This window comes from Haemorhous mexicanus, chromosome 3 (assembly GCF_027477595.1).
Source record: "Haemorhous mexicanus isolate bHaeMex1 chromosome 3, bHaeMex1.pri, whole genome shotgun sequence".
Taxonomy (NCBI): Eukaryota; Metazoa; Chordata; class Aves; order Passeriformes; family Fringillidae; genus Haemorhous; species Haemorhous mexicanus.
In genome coordinates, this window is record NC_082343.1 from 58,642,142 (window position 1) to 58,666,885 (window position 24,744).

Here is a 24,744-nt window from a genome sequence, read left to right on the forward strand (position 1 = left end):
TGCTGACACAACTTTAATGCACACTTGCGACACTTGTCTTGTCATGAATGCATCGTGGTTCAAAAAAGAAGAAAATATTTGAAACAAATGTTCAAAACATTCATAAGCCTCTTTAAATTTTTCTATTTTTCTCCCAAAAGAAAAACTGACTTCAATGCTGTGTGGAACAAGCCTTAAAAAAAAATTTGAAAGTCCGTTTTTTCAGGGCTTACTTATATAGGTCAAAAATCACCTGAATTTTGTTCAAATCAAATTGTTTCTTATTTATTTATTTATTTATTTTTCTTTGGATGAATGGAGAAATCTGTCGGTGCTCTTCCAAAAGTAAAGCAAACACAGGGAATATTAATAGTCAGATAACAGGTCATATTCCTTTGTGAACATGGTGAGCATTAATACTTCAGAAAATACAGATGTGCTGGGTTAAAAAAAAAAAAAAGGGCATTAGAAAACCTTTACTCCTTCTGGCTTAACATGCAAACCACTAATCAAGCATTGCTGTGAACTTCATGGGAAAATCTGCCTCCTTTGAAATAATTGGAGACCCATGCTGGTGGGTCTCTTCTGGGGGGCTGGAACTCCACTGCTGGTGCCAGGGCTGGTCACAGGGTGGCAGGGGACGAGGCTCATGGGCCTGACAGGAGGCTTCAAGTCTCATTGCAGACATCAGGAAATCATTTTACAATGCAACCTTACTTTATCTTTGTCACTCTGAGACAATTTCTTAATGTTATGAATGTATTATCTAGGCTGAATGGACCTGAATTTGTAATGCAATTTACTTAACTTTCAAAATACAGTAAATCATGTTTTGTATGGTATTTATTAATGTAGATGAAGAAAATGGGTTTTGTTCTTTAAAAAATCAATCAAAAAGAAGTTCCAATAAAACCAACAAAACACAAAGTGAAACTACTTGTATCATCTCACAAAGCATTAGAAAATTATTGCATCTTTTTCCACCCTCTAAATCCCCAATCAACATATCATGCCCAAAAATTACATTTCATCCAGCCTTGAACACTTCCAGGGATGGAGCATCCACAACTTCTCTGTGCAACCTGTGCCTCACTACCCACACAAAAAATAATTTTTTTCTCATATCTAATCTAAACCTGGTCTCTTTCAGTTTGAAGTCATTCCCCCCAAAACAATCTTATGTTACAAAACAAAAAATTAAATTGCTTTCAAACCAGTTAGCCACAAGAGCAGAAGAATTTATGCAAGATTTATTTCGGTCTTCTCAAATGACTGATTTTACAAAAGCTTGAGTGTTCATTTCTTTATTTTACAGCAAGTCAATGGGAAACAATTCTTCAGAAGCCAATGAAATAAAAACACGATTTGAGTCCCCAGCCAGACACCGAAATTACCACTCTTACTTGAGAAAGTGTCATTTTTCTTAAAATAGTGTGTTCAGTTGTACTGAGTGGGTCATCATTTGCTGAGATACTGTTAAAAGCCCACAAATGGCCAAGACAAAAATAAGTAAGTCATCTTTACTGTTCTACACAACCATACAAAACATATAATGGGAAGAGAAAACTAAAGCCACAGAATCAAGTTTGAATGTGCTGCTAAAACAGATATATTGTCTATATTTTTTTTTAAAAAATCATGATGTTTAACAGCTCTCAGAAAGCAGTTTTTACTGCTAAGAGGTAGTTTTGTACACCTCATCATCACTTCTCTGAAAATAAACACTTTACTAATTCAGCTATTTTCTGTAGTGAACAAGAATTCTAAAATAACTTTTCATAAACCCAGAAGAATTGCCACTGCGGATTAATTGCCCAAGGAACACAGCAGCTGGAAGCAAACTTTTCAAGACATCATGACCAAGGCCAACACTCAATTTTATCAAATATATCTATATGAGGCACAAGACAGAACCCTGTGAGAAAGCCTTTACTGCAAAAAATGAATTTTTTTGCTTTGTCATACAGCAGACAAAAGAAACCTGCAGAGGAAAAAAAAAATCTCTTGTTCCAAAATTGACATAATCCTCTAACTTGCAGACAGTTGTCCTAAAGCTAAAACCCTTATGTGTAAAAAATGCAGAGATGTCCCAGGTGGCAAGAAGAACAGCAGCAGAGCAACCCCTACTTGATTTCATCCTTGTCACCTAGAGGTAAGGCACAAGGAATGCCACTGAAGCAGGCATCCAGTACCTTCTCAAAACTGTGAGATGACCTTGGTGACCCGTGACTTCCACACCTCTGCACTGTAACTCGAGGGCACTGTTGATGTGTTGCCTGTCATTTACGTAACTGAAGTATTAAGCTGCCCAGGGATTTTCTGTTTGCCATCTCCAGGCTGCTGGCTTGACTCTACCCATTCCAATCAGTCTCTCTGTTGAAGTTCTAAAATCAGCCCTAGCTGGTATCTCTAGAGTAGGGAACAGAAATAGGGATCTGTTTTCTGTGGAGGTCCAGCAGGTAAGGAAGCAAACAGAAAGTTTTACTTTGTTCCATCTCCGTTCAGTGAAGAAGCTGGATGTTTCTTTGCTGCTCCTCTGGGGTCCTTGCCATGTCTTTGAGGCAGACACAGGGGAGGAAATGGTGCTGATGGGAGTGAATCAGCCCTTCAAGGCGTGAAATGATTTCATAGTCAGGAAGAGCCAGGCTGGCAATGTCGAGGCCCAGCATCCGCGAGACCACCTCTCGGAAATCCGCCAGCTGCGAGGGCACACAGAAAGGAATAAATCACATAGGAAGCAAAGGAGATGTCAGGGAAAACATGTACATATAGGCATATGTACAAACACGAGCGCTTGTGTTATCAGTGCTAAATACAGGCATTTCAGCTGTTGCTCAATACAGAGAGCAGAAGAGGACAGAAACAGCCCTTTGGTGCATGCATCAAATCACAAAACACAAACAGCTGAGATGTCAAATATCTCAAACACAAAACAGTTTTCAAGTGTTTCTTTAGTATCTTTCACAAGCATATCTTCCCTGCTGACTCAACTCCAAAAACTGAGGAAAACACACTTTTACTTGACCCAGATGACCAAAAACTATACAAACTGGAAACTCTGGTGGGCACTGCCCAGAGCAGAGGCTGTTGCTTGTCCTCAATCACCATCTGCCACCTCCCGCTCTACCCTGCACTTTCTTGAGAAAAAAGAAAGGAGGAAGTTAGAAGAAAGGTGGAAGTTTTTGGCACGTCCTGCGGTCTGACTTTGATTTGAATCAGGATGCAGCCCAAATTCAAGATGCAGCTGAAGAAAATGCTTTTCTTCTGTGCATAGCTGCTGAAAATGTCATAAGAATAGTATTTGATAAAGTAATTAATTAAAGACAGCAGCTTTCTCTCTGCAGTTCCAAACAGACATCCACAAGTGGCTGTCATCACTGCTGATTTACTCTTCTCAACTCACAATTTGTATCATTATCAAACTTCAAGGCCCCTTGAACAGACAATAAATTACACAGCCAAAATGACAAATGCCTTAATACTCCTTATCAACACATAAAAGAGGAAAATGTTACTATTTGAGGAAATATGCTTTTCTTGCTCTCTATTTAAATGCCAAGATCCCCATTCCCAGGGGAAAAGATACTCAAAATGCCACAAAATCATCAGAACCAAAAAGAAACTGGACTCATGTTCTGATGTGGCAACATCTTCACTCCACCAATCATGCCAAGGGCCAAGGAAAAGAAGAAGATGGACAGTCCTCAAATGTCTCCAACCCCGAGAACACTGTGCAGAATTCTAAAGCAGTTAACTCTGTGAGGAAAAGGGTTTGCAGCTTTTCTGAAAACAAGGTCTCAGTTTCTAAAACTTTGCCAAAGGCAGTTTGTTTCAAACCCTAAGGAGCTGCCATCGATTCAGAAACACAAATATGGAAACCCATACAGAACAGAGCTGAGGTCTGGGGTCCTCAGCACAGACAGACATGGACCTGCTAGAACAGCTCCCAAGGAGAGCTACAGAGATGATCAGAGGGCTGAAGAATTTCTTCTGTGAAGTCATGCTGAGAGAGCTGGGGTTGTTCAGCCTGGAGAAGAGAAGGCTCCAGGGAGACCTTATAACAGCCTTACAGTGCTTAAAGGAGGCTTACAAAAAAAAAAAAAAAAAAAAAAAAAGGAGAGCAACACTTTACACAAGTATACAGGGATAGTAAAAGGGAGAAGAGTTTTAAAGTAAAAGAGGAGATTTAGATATTAAGAAGAAGTTCTTTAATGGGAGGGTAGTGAAACACTGGAACAGGTTTGCCCAGGAAACCTGTGGTGTCCAATCCCTGCAAGTGTTCAAGGTCAGGCTGAATGGGGTTTTGAACAATCTGCTCTAGTGGAAGGTGTCCCTGCCCGTGGGAGGTGAGTTGGAAGTAGATCATTAGGGTCCCTTCCAACCCAAACCATTCCATGATTCTGTGATTTGAGAATTCAGTCTTAACTATCTGTATTACCAAGGCAGTAAGATCTCTTGGATGAAACGTTGGAACAACGTTACACCAAAACCCCAAAGTTCCCATGTATTATGTTCTACACTGGTTCAGGAGGTCACTGATGCAGGGGTCTGGCAGTGCGCTAGGCAAGCTTCTTTAGCAGAAGCTAAAGATTTTTTTTAAACATCTGGATCACAGACAGAATAAAGAGGCAGCAAAGCTGGAATTTGTTTCCATACAGACTTTACATTGAAAGATCAAGGCAGATCTCTGCAAAGATCCAGCCTTCGGATGAAGGAGAGAAATAACAAAGGATAAACATCACTAAAGACTCAAACACAAAGGTATGCTGCAGACAACAACACTCCTGCTAAATTTTCTTTACACCTTCCATTCAGTGAGCAAAATAATCAGAAATAAAAAACAGGAAATTAATGCAACTTGGAGCATTAATCCAAGATATTGGGGTTTGAGGAAGTAAAAAGCAGATGCTATTTTATTTTCACACTGTAACTACAAGAAAGTAGAAGGGATCTTATTCCAACAGAAAGAGAACAAAAAGAAAAGCCCAAAGAATATTTGAACAATATTCAAGTGTTTTGAAACCCCTTGGATTCAGATGGTAAAAAGTCAACATTCGTACTTGTGCTTTTAGCACAATACTCAATGTATGACTCTATGGAATAATTTCCAGCATATAATTAATATCTTCTTCTCCTCTGTGCCAGATGCGTTGTTTCCTCATGAGATGTATGAATAAATTAAATCTTCCTTTTAAATTTCTAACCTTTCTTATAAAATAAAACAGCATTAAAGATTTCCAGGGGGAAAAAAAAATTCCCAGGTTGTTGGTCTTCTCTCCACATAAATAAAAAAATATTTTTCTAGACTAATTTTCTGAAATAGCATTCTTAAAATTCATCCAGAGTCATTGTTAAAGCCAACATGTGCCATAAATTTTTTAGCTGGGAAAGTTCTTGGGAGAGAGGGGTGTTTCTTGTATTCTCCAACATTCTTTGATTTTGTGGCCTATACACAGTGACACAAGCTTGTTGCATCATTTAGGTTGGAAAGGACCTTTAAGACTTTCAAGTCCAACTCCTAACCTGCATTGCCAAGTCCATCACTAAACCCTGTCTAGGTGTCTTTTAAATACCTTTAGGACTGGTAACTCAGCCACTCCCCTGGGCAGCTTGTTCTAATGCCTGACTACACTGTCAGTGAATAAATTTTGCCTAATATCCAGTCTAAACTCCCTCCCCCCAGCACAACTTGAGGCTGTTTCTTTTTATCCTATCACTTAGTCTTGTTGAATCTCTTACAACTGGCAAGGAGAAAGTGCAAGAGATGGATGAGTGAGAAACAAAAAGAAGCAGATGAGGAGGTGGTGAGTTTTATACCTAAGATATTTGGGAAAAGACATACCTTAAGGGAGATACTAGGATTTTACAGCATTTTAATACTTCTCCAAAAGGTAATGATGTAATATTTTGTGATGAGCAAAGAAAATAATGCCTGTATTTATTATTCTCTTGCAAAACTTAACTGGCAGAATAGCTTTGCAATCACAAGTGTCATTGTGGCTCACAGGTGTGAGCTAAAATTTCCTTGATTGATAATGTTTGGAACACTTTAAAGCACAGCTGGACAGCTGCTCCACCTATACCATTTTCCTACTCTCTAAGGAACACCTAGCACTTGTCAAATACCTACACACCCACCTGTCTCTCTCTTTTTGTTAGTTCTGCGAGGGTTGTTTTAAGCACCTTCATCTCACTGGTAACTGCTTCTAACATATTTTTGTTTTTTTCTTTATCTTCAGTAGCTTTACGGTCCTTTAAAAGAAGTTCTGATTTGGCAGATCTAAGTTGTTTCTCAGCTTTTTCTTTCATTCTTTCCAATTTGTCTTGAGACTTACTGAGTTCTTCTATTGTTCTGTTCTGCTCCAAAGTTTTGATCTACAATAAGATAAGGAAGTGTTAAATTTGCCATACTTTCTCATCTAACTTGAGCAAACAATAAAAATACCAGGAGTGATCACAAAGAACTTTAGTATGGTTTCTTTTGCGTTCTTCATTAAATCATCACATGTACATGTGAACTGAAAATTTATTTAAGGAGACAGGCCTATTTCAACACAATTAACAAAAAGATTTTTCCTTCAAAGACAGTTAATTCTCCACAGGTTTTGTGAAGAGAGGTATCTGGACAGAAAAGGAAATCCACTGTGAAGGTTCACTCTCTTCCCTGGAAAAAGAGCACTAAAAAGTGTTGTCAAATGTTTTGCTGGTAAAAATAGCCCAAAAATTTACATTGTGCTTTGCAGATGTTATTTAGTATACAAATACAAATTGTAAAACACTCAAAATATTGTAGTATTATATTTGGTTTTGCCACCTAGATTTGAGCAGTTCTCCATGAACACATTTATTTTAAATTAAGTCCAGCTGTATCCAACTGGAATAGAAAAATGGATAGAAGTACAAATGTAATCTTTTAACTCACCTTAAGTTCACTGGTTTCAGACAGCTTGGCTTTGAGATCAGTATTTGTTTCCCTTGCCAGATCAAGCTGCTTCTGTAGCCTCTCTATCATCTTATGTAACTTTCTGACAGCAAGATTGGCCTCATCCCTTTCCACAGCTAAGGCTGCCCTTACTTGCTTCTCTTCTTCCAGCTGGGTTATTTTCTGCCGCAGAAGGTTCATGTGCAGCTCTTTGCTCTCAAGTTTTTCTTTCTGAGCCTTCAACTTGATTTCCAAACACAAGGACATTTGAAAAAATAAATGTGAGAGACCGTGGTACTGCATAATCGCTAATTTAACCCTCATGTTGCGTTTATAACCTGAACTCCTTTTCCTCTCTTGAAAACTTTGTGAAGTATGAACATATATACCCTTACTTGATACTCCTTCTATTACCAATTCATTGTGCTTCTATAATATTTAAACCCCAAACAGACCCAATTCCCAGCTCTATACCAGTCTGACAGGCCTAAACCTGAAAGATTTCCCTGTGTCATAACAGGATGGCAGAGGCTTGTTTGACCAAATTTGAACAGACTTGTTCCTGTAGGAACAACTGAATGAAGGAACAGTTCTTGTTGGAAACGTTGCAATTCTTGGTGAAGTACAACCAAGACCCTACCAGTTTCTAGAGAAGTTTGTGTAATGCGCCTCCCTCCCTGGCAGATCCCTTTAGATTTAAATATTACTGGCAGTTGTTTACAGAACTATAAATGTGTATTAAAAAGTAGACAAAAATACAGATATAAACATCCACAACTTCAGTGTTTTTTCTTAAGTTGTGAAAAGCAGTATCACGTTCAACTGACTGGTGAGTTTAGTTATTTCAATATGCAGTCTTTTTGCACAGTTTGCAAACATTCACTATCTTCTTTTTATGTCACGGATATCTTTGAAATTCCTTGCACATATACAGTCTGCTGCCTCTAGCCAGCCACTACAGAAACACAGCCATATGTTTATCTTTAAATGGTATGCCTCTTTTGAATACCTTCCTTCTGAGGCTGTATGCCACAGTCTTGTTCTCAACCACTGCATCCCCTTCCAGTTTCACCAACTGCTCTACCCGGGCCAGAATCACATCCATGGTCATATCAAATCCAACCTCTGCTGCTAGGCTGTCCAGCTTCATCTTCTCATTAAGTTGCTCCAGAAATTTCAGATACTAAGACGTGGGAAAGTGGGCAGAAGAACAATAAAATTTCATTAAAAGTCATGAAGTACCATTTAAAAGCAATCCCCACTATAGCAGCAGCCAACAATATGTACAAGTACACTACAAGAAATAACATACTGAAAGGGTGTAATTGGCACACTCCTGACACAACTGCAAATTCTCCATATGTCCTTTTTTTAGTCAACATTTACTTTGTCCATAAATCCCTAGATCTACTGTATTTATCTTCTTAGCAAGAAAAATTGGGGTTTGCTTCTCTGCAGCAACAGGCAGGTCCCTGCTTCTGAGTCCAGTTCCTGTCTGGAGCTCTGTTGTTTCACACGGCCGTGCATGGGCAGGGAGAAGTCAGAATGGGCAGCTGTGTCCTAACTAATACTGCAAGTGCTGGGATTGCCCCATACTGTGAGCTCTCCAACAGAGGGAATTGGTACCAGTGATGCCAGGAATTACATACTATGTGGTGTGAGGAGATGCAGGAATGTTAACACAGTCAGCCTTCAGCCCTTCTTTGGAACAGCAAGCTTTAGAGATAAGTTACTGGTTTACAAATTGCTTTTAAGGTTATTTTAATTGCATCTCCATCTGCTTTACTGATGTGAACACATACAGATATCAAAGAGTATTCAATCCAATTTTTCCTTCTTTTGTCCTGAGCTACCATCTCTTTAAAAATTGCTTTAGTCTCTTGCTCTCAATTAGCTTCTCTTGCAAAATCCAAAACCCTCCTTCTCACTAAGAACTGTTTCCCTTTGTTTCCTCTTACTTCTGGTGCAAACCATTATCTTTGCATAGAACCGACAAAATAAATAAAAAGAAAAAAAAATGCAAAACACCAACAAACCAGTTTCCCCATTTGTTCATTACTAAGAATACCTTTTTGTTTCATGATATTTCTGGTTCAAATAATTAAAAACAGCAGCAGAAGAGGAAAGTACTGCAGTTACTCATTGACAGAAAAAAAAATTGCAAAAAAGATCCTTGCAGCAAAATGTAGAGAATAATTTAAGAATCTAGGGCCACATGTTATTCACAGAGGAAGCAGAGCAGAAGGTACAGCTCCTTTTTCTGGTTTTCTCCCAATGTGATGGATGCCTCATTCAAAAAAGTTATTTTATCATAGTCTAAGGCAAAACAAGTAGCACAAAATTGTTGATTTCTCTAAGCACAAATCCTGGCCTGGCAACCTGCTGCAACTTTGTTTTTCATAGCTGTAGTGTTTGGCTTTCCAGATACTATGTCATTTTTCAAACTCTTTGGTATGTGAATGAGTTATAGGCTAACAGTGTGCTCATTTATACAATTAGACAAAAAACCTAGTAGTTATAATTGTCTAATAATATAAAAGAATCAAAGACACAGGACAGGATCTTGAGAGAATGCAGACCAGATGATGTTTTAGAGAAAGACATAAGGATGAGAGAAATTTTGAGATCAGATTATAATTGAAGGACTTCTGATGGGGTATTGACAGGGACTTCTTTTAAGCTGGTTTTGGGGTTTAGTTTGGTTTTTGGGGTTTTTTTTTTTTTTGCTTGGTGGGTTTTTTTTTTTTTTTGGGGGGGGGTCAGGTTTTTTGTTCGTTTTGTTTCACAATAATGAACTCAAAAGCTTAGCTACATCTTCTAATGGTTGGTCAAGGCAAAGGTATTATTACTCCCTACATCATGTCTGACATTGCTGTTTCACATTACTTGCAGTGCTCCAGTAGACCAAAGCAATACAATGAGCTGTGTCTCTGCCTTTAGTGACCTCCATTCAAAAGTAAATAATGTGTGCAACTACTTTTTGTTTCTCAAGCTTCAAACCATCTTGCATCAGGTCTCCATTTAATAATTCCTCTTCCAAGTGCTTCAGTTGATCGTGGAAATTCTCAGAACATTTTTCAGCTTTCCTGCTCCTCTCCAGGGCTTCATGGTACAATCTGGTCTGGTTTTCCAAAGCTTTAGTCAATTTAGCTAATTGTGTTTCAAGCTGAGATACCATCTAGGGAGCAAGCAAAACAACAAAGCATATGGGGTTAGATGGGAAATGCTAGAAAGATATGAAAGATAAATCAACAAATTATGAAAAATAGGGCAAAATATCTATCTTTAAAACGTATGCACTTAAAATGTAAAAAAGAAAAATCTGTAACCACCAGCAAAAAATTGTAGAAGTGGAGACACTCAAACATGAACAGCAGATACTATAAATAAGATGAGTCAAATACAATTACTTAGTATTAAAAAATCAATACAAAGTAATTCAGACACAAAATTTCCAAAGATGTGGGCACAACAGCAATGCCTGGAAGTCAACTATCATTTCTTGAAATAAGCCAAAGAAACCACTATTCTATTGAGGAGTTGACTGGAAAAAGCATATAAGTTATTCAGAAAATGCATGCAGAATATAGGGGAGAAGGTAGATATGGATAATTAAGTCTCAGAGGAGTGTTTCCCACCTGGTAACTGTTAAAAAGTGTTCAAAAGATTGTGCTTTAAAAAATATTAGTAATAATAACTTCTGTAATCTAGCTAGAGCCCAAGGACAAAAGGATAAAATCTCAAAATAAGCAATTAGAACAATTTTGAAAAAATTTCTAATTCTTCACTGTTAACTTTACAACACCTGCAGATAATGTAATGGATATTAAGTTGTAAACTATTTATAAATTAAATGCTTTAAAGTATCTGCCAGATACAGAAAGGCACTTCTATACACCAAGTTTCTTGTTTCCCTTTGTATTCTTCTTACTGTCATATAATTATTTGGTTACATAGTTAACTATAGTGCATTTGAAACTCAGTGTTAGACACTCATCTCCAAGCAGCCTCTTAATTTTAAGCATCTTGTTGGTTCCTGTTAATAAAATTAACAGTAAGTACACAGAGCTCTCATTAATTTTAATGGCACTGAAAGGTTTTCAACTCAAACTGCAATTAAATGCAGTTTGCCCCAAACTTGCCTAAAAACACTAAAAAAATTACTGATGTTTGTGCAGTAGACAACACTAAACAATAATAAATCTGCAAGAACCCACAAACATATTTTACGTTGTTTTGCATTTCACATCACCCAGCAGGAAGAAGAATTTCAGTGACCACGGATGCGCTACTGCCAGGGAGCCCAGAGCCCCTTTATCAGGCTGCAGAGAGGGTTTTAGAGGCTTCAAAGATCCATAAACATGAGAAAGTGAAGGACTATACCACAGAAACAGAGCAGAAGCTGTCATTTTATGATCCTGGGGCACCCTGGTGTAACTTTTGGCTTAGGGACAACCCACAAGGTAGGCATTTCCTAAAACAACATTGCAGACTTGTTACCCACCCGTGCCTCATCCATCATTTTATAAAGGCTGCATTTTTGGTCCTACAGTTCTGACCTCCACAACTTCTCATTCCTATGACTAGTGCAGCTTGATCAGTCAACCTGCAAAATAAAAACCCCTTTCCTGCTTTTTTTCTTTAATGTGGCTATTGGATAATTTCAGACTGCAACCATTTTACATGTGAACAAAGCAGGGTTTGAGTGTGGATCTGCAGGAGGGTAGGAAGGCTCTACAGAGGGATCTGGGCAGGCTGGATCAATGGGCTGATGCCAGTGTATCAAGTTCAACAAGGCAAAGTGCCAGTTCCATGTGCCAGGTCCTGCCCTTGGGTGACAACATTGCTGCAGGCTGGGCAGAGTGGCTGGGAAGCTGAGTGGTTGAAAAAGATGTGTGGGTGCTGGTGAACAGCTGGCTGAAACTGAGCCAACAATGTGCCCAGGTAGGCAAGAAGGTCAATGGCATGGATTTTTGTTGGTTGGGTTTTTTTTGTTTTGGTTTTTGTTTTGTTTTGTTGGTTTTGTTTTTTGTTTTTTTTTTTATGTACTTCACTGAAATGCACAGGATATTTTTAAGAACTACTTCCAGCCTTGGACAGAATCATTTGCTCCTCACATCAGCAAGAGATGCTAGAATTTCAAACTCTAGCAAGAATATTAAAGCTGTTTTTTCCTGGCATTCTGATTCACCTTCCCCCTGAGCTGCCCCTTCTCGACCTATACATTCAAACACACCTTTGCAAATCACCAGCCCAAATGCCTCAAGCCAGAGCCCCCCCTTTGCCTTCTTTGGGTGCTGAATAATGTTTAGCTGTAAGTGTAAAAACACATCTTTATTTTTAGGTGCAGGTTTTGAGGATTGGAGGGAAAGAAGTTGCCTGTGGCAACTCATCAATTATATCTGCTTTGAGAAAGAAGTCAGTTCTTGAAGTCACCATTGTAGCAGCAAATCCATACTTGTTCACAGGTTTTACTAAATCATAGCAACCAAACAGCCACTTTTGATGTCTGCTGGCACAGAAACCAAATTTCAGTGTTGTAACTGAAAGACCATTCCAATTATTTTCTTCTTAACATCATCTATTATTAACTTAATTTCTGAACTCTTCCTGTTTAGTTAAACATAGATGCTTTTCCCTTATTACCTTAAATCAATAAACAGCATAATTAAAGTTTTCTGTAATTCCAAAACCTAAGCAGAAAGAACGAACACCCTACCAGATGAATAGAATTAAACAGAACCCAAAGACATTAAATACACACATTGGGCAAGTGCAGTAGTTGCTGACTTACTATTTCTTTATTCTTTTCTTTGCAATTTATTTCTTGGATCCTCTCCAAAATGGCCTTCTCAGAAGGTTTAACTATTTCAGATCCACAGCTGAGCAGGGTAGCAATTTCTTCTTTAAAAGCCTCTAAAGAGCTCTGAGCAGTCCTGACCTCTTCTCTGCTACTCTTCAAGCTTGCATCTAACTCACTGGAAGATTTCTTCAGATTGTGCAGCTCCTGCTTCGAGGTGTCCAAAGCTTTCTGGTTAACAGTCAGTTTCTCTTGGAGGTTTCTGATCTCCATCTCTAAACTCTGCCTCTTTATTATAGCACTGTCAAGATCCTAAAGTGCATGAAAAATTGAACAAGATTTTTAGAATCAGTTATAAACCCTCTCCACAACACACAAATTAAGGAATAACTCAGGAGCAGGAACTGCAGACATGGAAACTCGGACCCATATTCCTTCCTCATATTTGTTCAACATCAGGGTCTCATAGGGGAGCTGCCACTGAAATTGATGAAAAGCTTAAGTCTATTGTAATCACACTAAAGACTAACCTCTCATATTGGTTTGCAAAAAGGAATACATAATAAAATTTTCAGGTGAATGAAACCAAATTTTTTATTGTGAAACTATTGAAATCTTACTTTTTCATCCAGACAACATGGCCTGAAAAACAAGCAGTGAAAAGGATGCATCACAAATAAAGCCAAAGTACTACATCTGAGAGGGGAAAGGGTAGGATAGAATAGAGTATTTCAGATGGAAGGGACCTGCAGTGATGATCAACTCCAACTGCCTGACAACTCAGAGCTGACCAAAACCATAGACACAATCCCTGAACACGGTGATAAGAGGTGATCTCTGGGATCATTTTATCTGACAAAAATTTATGTGACAAAAATTCCTGAGATTATTTATTCACAGAAATGAGAAGTGAGGGACCAGACAAACCAAGGCTTGGTTGGGAAGGAATAAAATATAGCCAATAGATATGTATCTATATAAATTGTATATAAATATTGACCTAACAGGTCAGAGCAGACAGAAAGAATTGTGCATCCTGAGCCATGACACCAAAGCTAATTATGACAGAAAAAATAAAGAAATAAAGTATTGTGCATCTCTCCTTTCCCCACAATACCAATATTAAGGGTGCTTACACATACATATACAAGAAAAATATTTGCAGCAAGACCAACTAAAAGTACAGCAAAGACCAGGTCTTCATTCCTCAGGGCATTTATTGATTGGGAAGAACAAATGGGAAAGAACATTATTCCACACATGACACAAAATTACTACAGAGGATGGAATATTTACAGAGAGGGATTGGATTCTTCTGGAGGTCTCAGTGATGAGCAGAGGCTCAGTAAGAGGACTGATATGAGTTAAGATTGTGCACACTGGAGTTAGAGAACTGTTCCTGGAGGAGTTATGAATATGGTGATTACTCAAGGGTCTCTCGGGGTCTGTGTGTGCTTGCTTTGGAGCATAGCATGTCATTTGTATTAATAGAATACCTGCCAATCAAGCAGTTAAATCTGGGAGCATTTCTGTAGATCAGCAGGGAGGGTGGCCAAAAAAAAGGAGTTTGCAGGGCACTTTTAGAAAATAAAATATAAAAATATGATACATATGATACTAAAACCACTAAAATGTTTAATAGCAGCAAAAAGGCAAACATGCAAAAACAGAAATAAAAACAACCCCAGTCATTTAGGAAATTATTTGTTATTACACGTTTCTGAAGTAATTTTAGAATTGTTTTAGAAACAAATGTTGGCCTGATTCCTTGCCAATTTCTCTTTTTTATTCTAGACAAGTCCTATTAATAGAAAATTCCCACCTGTGCTCAGAACTACATTATGGTAATTACAGCAAAGAATAAAGAGTCATTTATTTCAATTGCAGTTTTCAGCAGTGTGTATTTTTCCTTTCAGAAGGGCAGTGCTAAAATGGTTTGCCAGTACCAGGGAGCTTAACTAATCACCATCTTGTTAAATTGTGAACATCTGAAAACAAACATTGTTTATTAAAAAGAGCAAAGTCTAAACTAAAGAAGTACAAGCCACCAAACAGTGGCTAGGAAACTGTCCTAAAAGCACCTGGGGGTGCTGGTCAACAGCAGCTAAATGTGAAGCAGCTGCACCCAGGTGGCCAAGAGGACCAAGGACATCCTGGCCTGGATCAGGAATAGTGTGGCCAGCAGGAGCAGGGCAGGGATTGTCACTTGGCACTGGTGAGGCTGCACCTTGAGTGCTGTGTTTTGTTTTGGGCCCCTCAGGTCAGGAAGGACATTGAGGTGCTCTGGTGTTCAGAGAAGGGCAATGGAGCTGGTGGTAGGTCTGGAGCACAAGTCTGATGAGGAGGACCTGGAGGAGCTGGGGGTGCTTAAACTGGAGGAGGCTCAAGGGAGACCTTATCGCTCTCTACCACTGCCTGAAAGGAGGCTGGAGCCAGGTGGGGGTCAATTTCTTCTCCCAGTTAAGAAACATAGGAAATGGCCTTGAATTGTGGCCAGGGGAGGTTTAAATTGGATACCAGGAAAATATTCTTCATCAAAAGGGCTATGAAGCACTCGAACAGGCTGCCCAGGGACGTAAGTGGTGGAGTCACCACCCCTGGAGACATACTTAGGATACAGGATACTGTATACAGAATACTTAGGGACATGGTTTAGTAGCAGGTTTGGCAGTGCTGTGTTAACAGTTAGACTCCATGAACTTACAGGTCTTTCCCAACCTAAATAATTCCATGATTCTATTAATACCGACGCCCCAGTCAGCAGCATGCTCTCAATAGCCTAAACTCAACTATGTATACACATACAAAAAGAGCCCACATTACATTAACAGTAATAATAAGGTATTAAAAGAATGCAGGTCTTTTCCAAATCAATTCTTACACCAGCTGCACCTCCAGTTACTACTGTTAATACCATAAAGACTGCAAACTAATTTGCTCTTATCTCCTGTCTTCTCAACTGATTCCATCTGGAAATATCTGTGATGCCTGCTGAAACCTGCCTCTAATGTTTTCTTAATGACATCTTATAAACAAAAATAAAACAAAAAAAAAAAAAAAAAAATCCAGGTTTGGAGAAACTCATTCCTGTATTTATATGTTGGGACAAGAAAAACCTAAAATCATTTGGCTGTCTCTCCTGCAATCTAAGTATTTGGGTCTATTCAAAATGTAGCCATGTTTCTCAAATTCAATCAAAATCCCTAAATAAGGTTTTCATATTTTAATTAACTCTTTTCATAAAATGGATTTATTTTAATATGCTTATATTGATTAGAAACTACTTAGATCCATTTTGTTCATTAACATAACAATATAAGCCATTATTGAACACTGAAGAGTATTTTCCTGGTTAATTTTGCATCAGTTGTACGTGCAGATATATTTGTATTAATTAAAATTGCTTGCATACACTTCAAGTATGTTCTTCAAAGATTTTGCACGGTGCACATCTTTGCAAAACAAATGTTAAAAATAGAACTTCAGAGGGAAATCACAAATATTTCCAGGTTGAACCATCAGCAAGGATGTGAAACAGAACAAGACAGATTACTAGTTCTTGCAGTTCATCTGTGGCAATGCTGTATTTAAATTAATCTGGAAGAATATATGCATCCTCTTCTATATCTTAGATAAGTACCATAGAGGTATTAAATAATAAAAAGAAACTTGCTTAGAGTAAATAAGACATTTTAGAGGACCTATAGACACTCTCAAAGAATGTTATCATTCTCTAATTATGATTAGCATAATCAGTAATCACTCTCCTGAAATACAGAAAGAAATTTTGGATATTCTGATTCTAAGACTAGAAATCTGGGCAGGATTTGAAAGTTGTTTTTCATCAAATGCAAATTTGATATCCAATGCAGCCATAATAAAGGTATGTACAATATTTATCGATTTCCAGAAGCAAAATCTTGCAATAGTCTATCAGAAACATGAGAAATTCAGAAATATATAGCAGAATATAGTCAGAAATAAATAAAAATAATAGACTAGAAAAAAAAACCCAGCTTCTTGAATTGCTTTTTTTACTTCTATTAGTTTAAGAAATTTTTGGCTTTTATTCTTTGCTGGTTGATATTGTCATGCAGTGAGACTAAGAGGAGAACAGATAAAATGATGGTTCACTTTTTAATGTTCCTTAAATGAAGCCCAGCTAACTGCAACAAATACTCAAGTATTAAACAATGCTAAAGAATATTTTAAATATATTAACCTCCAAATGTAATTAACTAGCTTTCATTTTATTGAGTAAGAATTTTTGAATACAGGCAGCTACTTCCTCCTGGGACATTAAAAAAAAAAAAAGCACCAGATCAAGAGAAGGAATTCATAGCATTCCTAAGGAATGGGAGTGGAGAACTACCTGGTAATTAAAACAGGCAATTATTCAGAAGGGTGGCAGGGAACAGTGTGGTGGCCAAATCTTGGTGGAGATGACTGACAGAGCAGTGTGATGGTCTCTATACACTTAGGAAGAATTTTAAGAGAAAACTGGGGGAAATGGGCTGCCATCTCCATCTGCAATACCAAAGACAGCCAAAATGTTTGACCCTGAGAACTGCTGGTACACGCAGGCAAAAGTCCCTTGTACTCAGCCTTTGCTGGGTAAATTCAGCTACAGGCAATTCCATTAATTAAGTCCAGAAAACAGCCCAGAAACACTCAGCCAAGTATGAGTCTTCTGGCACAGGAGCAGTATGGATTTCTGCTTCTCACCTTGACAGGGGAACATGTCACAACGCATGCAGCTCCATTCATGTGCTCAAACTGTGCAGCATGAGGTACACGGGGAAGTCAGACTGACTTGTGCCACTGGTGCCCCTCCTGTAACCAAACCACACACCCATCAAGGGAACAGGGGATCCCACACTTCACAGGTGAGGACTTAAAGCATTTTTTTTGTTTTTTACCTTCTTTTTCAATACTGAACTTCTTCATAAGATTTTGTGAACACAACACCTTCTCAACAGATTTACTCAGTGCCTGCAAATGTAAGTTGCTAAACTGAAATTGCACTGGAGGAATCTGCAGCCTCTATGCAGATGGGGCTTTTCAAAGGCAATGCTTTTGAAAGGCAATGCTAATAATTTAGAAAGATATTTCTGTAAAATTGGTTAAATAAATTATGTATTTGGCACATGCAAAATAACAAGAGGAAAATATTTTTCAGAAAATAGCTCAACTTGGTAAATGTTTTGGCAGTCAGAGCAAACTTGAAAAACAAGCCACAAATGGAGTCCTGATTTTGGTTTAAAACATCTCCTGATTCTGGCTTACTGAGAAAACTACACTGTGTTCTTCCTCACACACCTGTGTTTGAAGTGAAGTATGAAAACAAAATGTTCTCAAAAAGGACCTGTTTAAGTTTTTGGTGCAGGCTCTCTCTCCATTGAGCCTTAGAAAATTGTACACAGCTTGGTAAGAACTATTTTCAGCAGTAAGAAAAATTTATTACCCTTGTGGTACTTACATTTATCTTCAACACAAATTCTTTCTTTTCCAGAGCAGGCTGCCAGCTATTTCTCATCTCCTAAGTATTTTGCTTACAACCAAATCAGAACACTATATCCTTTAAAGTGTATGGTGGGTGTCTCTTCTTCAGGAAAAGAGGAATGCCAGGGGTGGGGAAAATACTGTGTTAATTTGGAAAATTCACTTGCCCAAGATTTTCTTTATGTTAAAAATTCCTGCAAACTCAATCACACACAACTCAGCTACATATTTGGCAGTCTGAGTTTCTTCTCCTATTTTCTCACGTTCTGGCCATCAGCTTTAACTGCACTGTTTCACCTGCAGGAAATCTTCATTCTGGCTCCACTAAACTGCCTCCTTTCCACAGACACCACTCAAAGGGCAAAGCAATAAGGAAAATTGCTACAGAAATGCACTTTGTTCATCCATCCTTTGAAATACATGAACTCGTAATGGGGAGTGCTCCTGGAGCAATTCAATCCTTAAATCAAATCCTTTTCTGTCATAAATCATAGCTAGGTGAATTTGGAATACCTGACCTACAACTTAACTTACATTTCCCATCTGACTATCCTTCCTGCTGCACAGATTTCCTCCAAGGTTTCCCAACAGTGAAACTTCTTGCTTTCCTGCAAGAGCCATCCTATTGCTACAACTTTTGGGCCATGAGTCAATGGTTATGAAATACAAATTTATAATGCAGTGAAAAGATAAGCTAGGGTGTATGGAAGCCAAGACACTTAACCTGCCAGTGCTTTAAGAGAAAGAATAGTGTCCAATCAATTCCTTTCAATTTCTCATTAGAATTTTTGTAAAACTGAGTCAAAAAATTCTCAGAAAACTTGCAGTGTCAAATAAATATTATTTTAAAAAGCATTTTTCACCACTTCATACTTGTGCCTGAGATAGTAACAATATACACATTCATTTATTTACATGTTTGTGCAAGCACAAAGTTTACAACACTAAGAAGAGAGAAAAACCAGATATTTGCAAACAGCACTGAAAGCCATCAAATCTACCTCAGATCTATTTTACAAAATATTGTTGTTTAATCTTCATATCTCACTCTCAGAAAGTTGAAAATAACCTTAGAAAAATGTCCTTTATAGGAAAGACCCTAATCAACATAATTTTTTCTCATGCAATTCCTATTGAAAATTAATTTGAAATGTCAAGAAAACATTTGAAAACCAGACAAGCATACACACCATGCAATTATGTACCTTACTAAGTTTTTCCATGTCTTGGTAGTATCCTGCTGCCTTTTTCTGCTCCTTGGCCGCTTCTGAAACTAGTCTCATTATAGTTTCTCTGTTAGCTTTAGACTCCATCTCATGGACATTCACAGCTTCTTGAAGAGCAGCAACCTGGTCTTTTAGTGTCACATTTTCTTTACATATTTCAGAGACCTTAAGAAATAAATCAAATATTAGTAGCTTCTTAAAAGCTCTTAAAAATTAAAAATATTCATCCCAGTTATACCTGCTCCTAATCATGCCAGTAAAGACTCAATGTTTCTGGTGACCCCTAGATGGGACTTATAATTGCATTCTACTGCTCCTTTAGAAAAAGAGTAAAAAGACACTTAAAATCATAGAATTATACTCTCACTGTTAACCCCCACCTTAGCTAAAGGTGATTCAGATTTGCTCCCACACAGACTTTATGATGTATTAGACAGCTGGAGAGCTACTGCTGCTGCATATCCATGCTTGATGTGAGGCAGGTCAGAAAACAGACCTTGCAGCTCCTTCATGAAAGGCAAACCATTCCAGCCTGGCTTTTTAAGATGTGTGCCTTTCATTCGGAACAAGAAAGCTGCAATTCATGCTCAAAGCTTTTTAAGCACCAGAGGTTCGAGTTAGTAACAGATATTTCATAAGCAATTCAAGGACAGGGCCAAATACCTGGAGTGCTGACATTGTGAGCAGCCAACACCTTGGAAAAAGGAATCCTTTCCAGGAGGATTCCAGGGCTGTTTTGGTACACTGTGCTATTTCCAATTGGTGGAATAGACAAATGTGGGCACTTCAAAGAGTGAGCAAAAAATGTACCCTGATTCCTGCTGGCAAGACATTTGTTAAGACTAAAACAGATCAGTTCTGCCTTAAATAAAACCATAATGTGGAAAAGAAGCTAAACAGATGTGCCAAGACCCCAGAAAAACTACTTGCTAAGGTTTCCTAAGGCACAGCTTTCAGCACAAATTAGATTTTCCAACTAGATTTATTACTACTTTGTTAAAAGACATAAAAATATGTTTTTTAAAGCTCCAATGATTAACTTATTAATTATTAAAGCATGCAAGAGTGCATCTTGCGTGGCAACATTTTTAGAGCATCTATTAAAATTTCAATGTGCTTGTAATATTATGAGGGCGTACACTCACTGGGATACATACCTAAATAATCTTGATTTATTAAGACTGTAATCTTACAGTCATGACATGAACATTATGAAACAGAATTTCTCCAAATATCTATTGTGCTCCAAAGGAAAGAAAAACAGAGATCAAAGAGTGGACAGAAGATGAGTCAAATGCATAAAATTAGAATAAAATTACTTTCAGCAGCATTGATAGATGTTAAAAGAATATACAAGCAACTTTCTTTTCCTGAATGGAAGCTTAGTTCTTGGAACTTCAGAAGTATTCTGAAGAGAAATTATACATTTATATTATTAAGTCTCAGAAGCACCACAAAGTTATTTACAGTATTTTATTACAGGACACAAAAAAGGCTGTTTTAGGGCATGCCATTTCAGATGTTTGTATTTAATAGTATGTCAGCTCAAGATAAGAGATAAGATCTAGTGCTACAGCTTACATATCACCTGTTGACCCCCACATTAATGTTTTAGGAAAGCTTTTAACCAAGTATCTAAACAGGGCTGAATGTGGGAACTACAGGCTCATTAATTATTTATGCAGATAAGAGCAGACTGAGTTCACTGAGGCCTATTAATCTTTAGCACCTTTGAAAATTAGCCCAGTATGAAAAATAAATCTGTCTTTAAATGATAGCACTGTCTGCAAGCCATAATTAAATACAAAGATCTCTATTATTTGCTTTATTTCTGTAACAACTGAATATTTTTCTTTTAAATCACTATAGAGAAACATTTGCCTACACAATCACCTTTGATGTTATGTGTTCTTGTGGTTTCTCTTTTTCTCTGATGTCCATGTCCAAGAATCCAGAAAGATGTGTAAGGAGCAATTCATAGTTTTTGCTGATTTTAGTAGCTTGAGTCATGTTTTCTTCACGCTCTTTCAAATATTTACTAATCAGACAAAGAAAATATACATGTCAGGATGAAAGTTCCCTGAAAAAGAATTCTAGGCAAAATGCATTGTCCCAAGACTATTGCTGGCTTCTGCATACCACCAAATGAATTTTAAGTTTCATTTAATTCTCTATATCTGTTATGTAATACATGATAACTTTTGCTGTTGCCTTATGTGTGAACATTTCTTCATCATTGCTTTTGATAAACACTAAAAAAAAAAATCCTTTATGATCCCAATCTCATTTTCAGCTTAAATTTGAATAAAACACAAGAACTAAGTGACACAAATAAATAGTGCCCTCAAGATACTACAAGTAGAAAATGCAAGCAAAACCTTAGAAAAAGTAAGTTGGGGGCGGGGGGGGAGAGTGATCAACTCTCAGCAAAAATATGTGAAAAGCACTTCACATCCCCTCTCTCTACAGAAGCTGACAGAGATGATTAACAAACTGCAAGTGAAGAGAAGCCTTTCTGGACCAATGGAAGTGTAAGACATCCAGAGTACCCGTGAAGGGAAGTTTACCAGCAGAAGCAGAGATGGGAGACACTACTTTGCTGTGCAGTACTCTGAAGCACTACTCATGAACGGGATGTATTTAAAAAGACAGCATCTAGGGGCTACCACAAAGGTATTAAGAAAATTGAGCTTTTTGCCAGCAATTTCATCACAATTTTGCCACTCAACAGGTGCCTATCACATGGATGCATATTCCACATGAAAAGTGTTCAGCCTTTAGAGCAGGGGTCAGTTTGTAAATACACTACAAGAACAACCAAGCAAATAAATTAACAGTGAGTTTGATATAAATGTGGTTACATTCCTTCCCTTGCCAGGGACAAAGATGGGTCCAGAAAACAAGAACCACCACAGTCTGATTTGGTAGGAAACACAGAAAAAAATCTTGCTCATGCTGCTGAAACACACATCACTTATGAAAAACTACAAACAGGTTAGCAAAGCCAGCCAACCAAACAGAGCTCAAAACAACCACTAGTGTAATGCAAATGTCCACTCCTGTACCTCTCAGTAGCACCCATGAGTGAGGAACTTAGTGGAAGAGTGCAAGACATGGTAGATTGATAGTGGTAAATTTGAAAGACAAGCTTCCATTTGAAAAACAAGGTTCTTTCTAAAGCAAGTTCTTCACTCTAGAATAAATCAAGACCTGAGATGTAACCAAATGCGTGTCCAGAGCAAATATTTTATTGAAACTCATTTGCTTATCAGAGTGCAGCACTATTCTCAGTTTTTAAGGTGGGTCCAGTAGTCATTGCTGGACTCATTCTTTCCCATGTCTGATTTCTTCCTCTCCCAGCTGGCAATCAAACAATTCCATAACCAAAGAGCCCCACGAGACTCCAACAGGAGATGCACAGTGAGTGCAAACACAGTACATTGAATGCTTGTAAATCAGTAAGCAAAACAGACAGTCCATGAGAAGATTTAACAGATCTGACACATAACCTTAGGGGGGGGATCAGCACAGCTGCTGAAAATGCTGCAAAGTGAAAGAGAGTGGCAGAATAGCAGAGAGGAATGGAAAACTTTCATTACTGCTCTGGGCACTGATGAGGGCAGTTCCACCTGCTGCTGCACAGCACACACCGTGAGCCAAAGGAGCTCTGCCTTCTGCAGCAGACACTGTCCCTCAGAACACAAGCACCCTCACAGCTTCCTCACCTCTGGGCACCTTCCTTTCCTCTGTAGCCCCAACAAAACGAAGCCACGAGATGATTGCTGAACTGTTGTTGTGAGGAGGGATATATCAGAAGTGAAAAGGTATTAGGCTCAGACATGCCATATATGCATGCCTAATTGTCAGAATATTATATAAGATTGACCACCCACAACTGTTCCGTGGCTCTAAAAAACTGAGGTGTCCACTAAAAAAACCATGCCTGCTGCTAAAAATAAAAAATCAGAAGTACAAAGCACTCATTTGATAACTTTACTAATAATCTAATTACCTGCAGTAGGGCCGCAGAGGTGTGAGCACCTAGAAAATAGGCAATCAGGTACAAAAAAGTAGAACACGGCTTTTTCACAGTTTTGCTAGCTCTTCAGAACTAATGAGCAAAGAGAAGGGAAGAAAAAAGAAGAAGAAAAAAGCTTTTGACAGTTCACACTCCAAAAATACCATGGCAATAGACATGTCGAGTAGAAAAGCACCACTTTCAATAGGAGAGGTGCACATCCTGGAAGCCAATCAGAGAATTCACCAAACATTTCTTTCTGTATCCCCAAGGTATAGAATGCAAATGTGCACTTCATGGGTGCTGGCTTGCTCTTCCCTCTCATTAGTGGTTTTCAGTGAAAATCTTTTTTGAACACCTAATTAGGACTAGTCATGTGCCAGGCACTACCAGGGTGGCCAGAATAAGGGACTGAAGTTCACTGAGTCAACACACTGGTTAGTGTGAAGTGACACATGTAACCATTAGCTGAGGACAACAAAGAGCTTTGGAAGCAAACACTGCACATTCATGAGCAATCCAATGTGTTTGTTCCTTCCAAATGAGCAGAGTCACTATCCCTGTACCTCTTCCCTTTTGCCAGAAGTCCAGTGGCACACTCCAGGTGCACAGTGAACCAGAGCTGGGATTGGTAGACATGGAAATCAAGCTTTTTTTTTTTCCTCACTTCTCTCTTGGAGCAGTCCCCTGGTCCTGATCACCATGCATCAGCACAAACAGAACTGATTACACAAGTATTGCATGCCAAAGACAGCAGCCGGGACTGCTCTGGAAATGACAGCTGAGATTTATGCCCCTAAAATTGATTGTATCACTATAATGGCAGGCAAGTATGAAACACAGTATTCCAGATGTTTTCTCCCAGTGAGTTAGGCAAGCAAACGGGATAGGAGGTTTTTCTTCCCTTTTCTTCTTCTTCTTATTTTTTTTCCCTACCAGAAATAGCATTTTAAAGAATGTTAAGAGCTGTTGTGTAAAGCTGCACTCTCCAGGCAGGGCTTTTGGCAAATCAGCTGATAATAAACAAGTGCACTGTAATGGTTTTCTCTCAGTTTTAAAATGACTTAATTATTCCCTTTTAATGCATAAAACCTGGCAGAGATGTGCCAAACACTGATTTGGGAAAGACAGGTGTCTGGTAAACACTCACCATGCTCTAGTAAACACTCACTCCTTGCTCTAGACAGTATTGATGGAGTCACAAATACTAGACTGTTAATGGGCAGAAAGATCCATTGAAAAAGTCCAGGTGTCTATTAATAGGACTGACACTGATTTTGGAATTTAGGAGTTCAGA

The 24,744-nt window shown here is 38.3% G+C and overlaps 1 protein-coding gene across 1 annotated transcript in view; it reads right to left on the reverse strand.

Moving 5' to 3' along the window:
- Positions 1-834: 834 nt before the first annotated feature.
- CCDC170 (coiled-coil domain containing 170) overlaps positions 835-24,744 on the reverse strand; it is a 35,615-nt gene continuing 11,705 nt past the window's right edge. Inside the window, exons 6-13 of the mRNA XM_059843294.1 lie at positions 21,323-21,467; positions 19,409-19,594; positions 12,696-13,013; positions 9,879-10,079; positions 7,911-8,084; positions 6,902-7,144; positions 6,118-6,354; positions 835-2,678 (exon numbers count right to left, since the gene is read on the reverse strand). Of these exons, the coding sequence (XP_059699277.1) occupies positions 2,481-2,678; positions 6,118-6,354; positions 6,902-7,144; positions 7,911-8,084; positions 9,879-10,079; positions 12,696-13,013; positions 19,409-19,594; positions 21,323-21,467 (1,702 nt within the window). The 3' untranslated portion in view covers positions 835-2,480. The remainder of the gene's footprint in view (positions 2,679-6,117; positions 6,355-6,901; positions 7,145-7,910; positions 8,085-9,878; positions 10,080-12,695; positions 13,014-19,408; positions 19,595-21,322; positions 21,468-24,744) is intronic.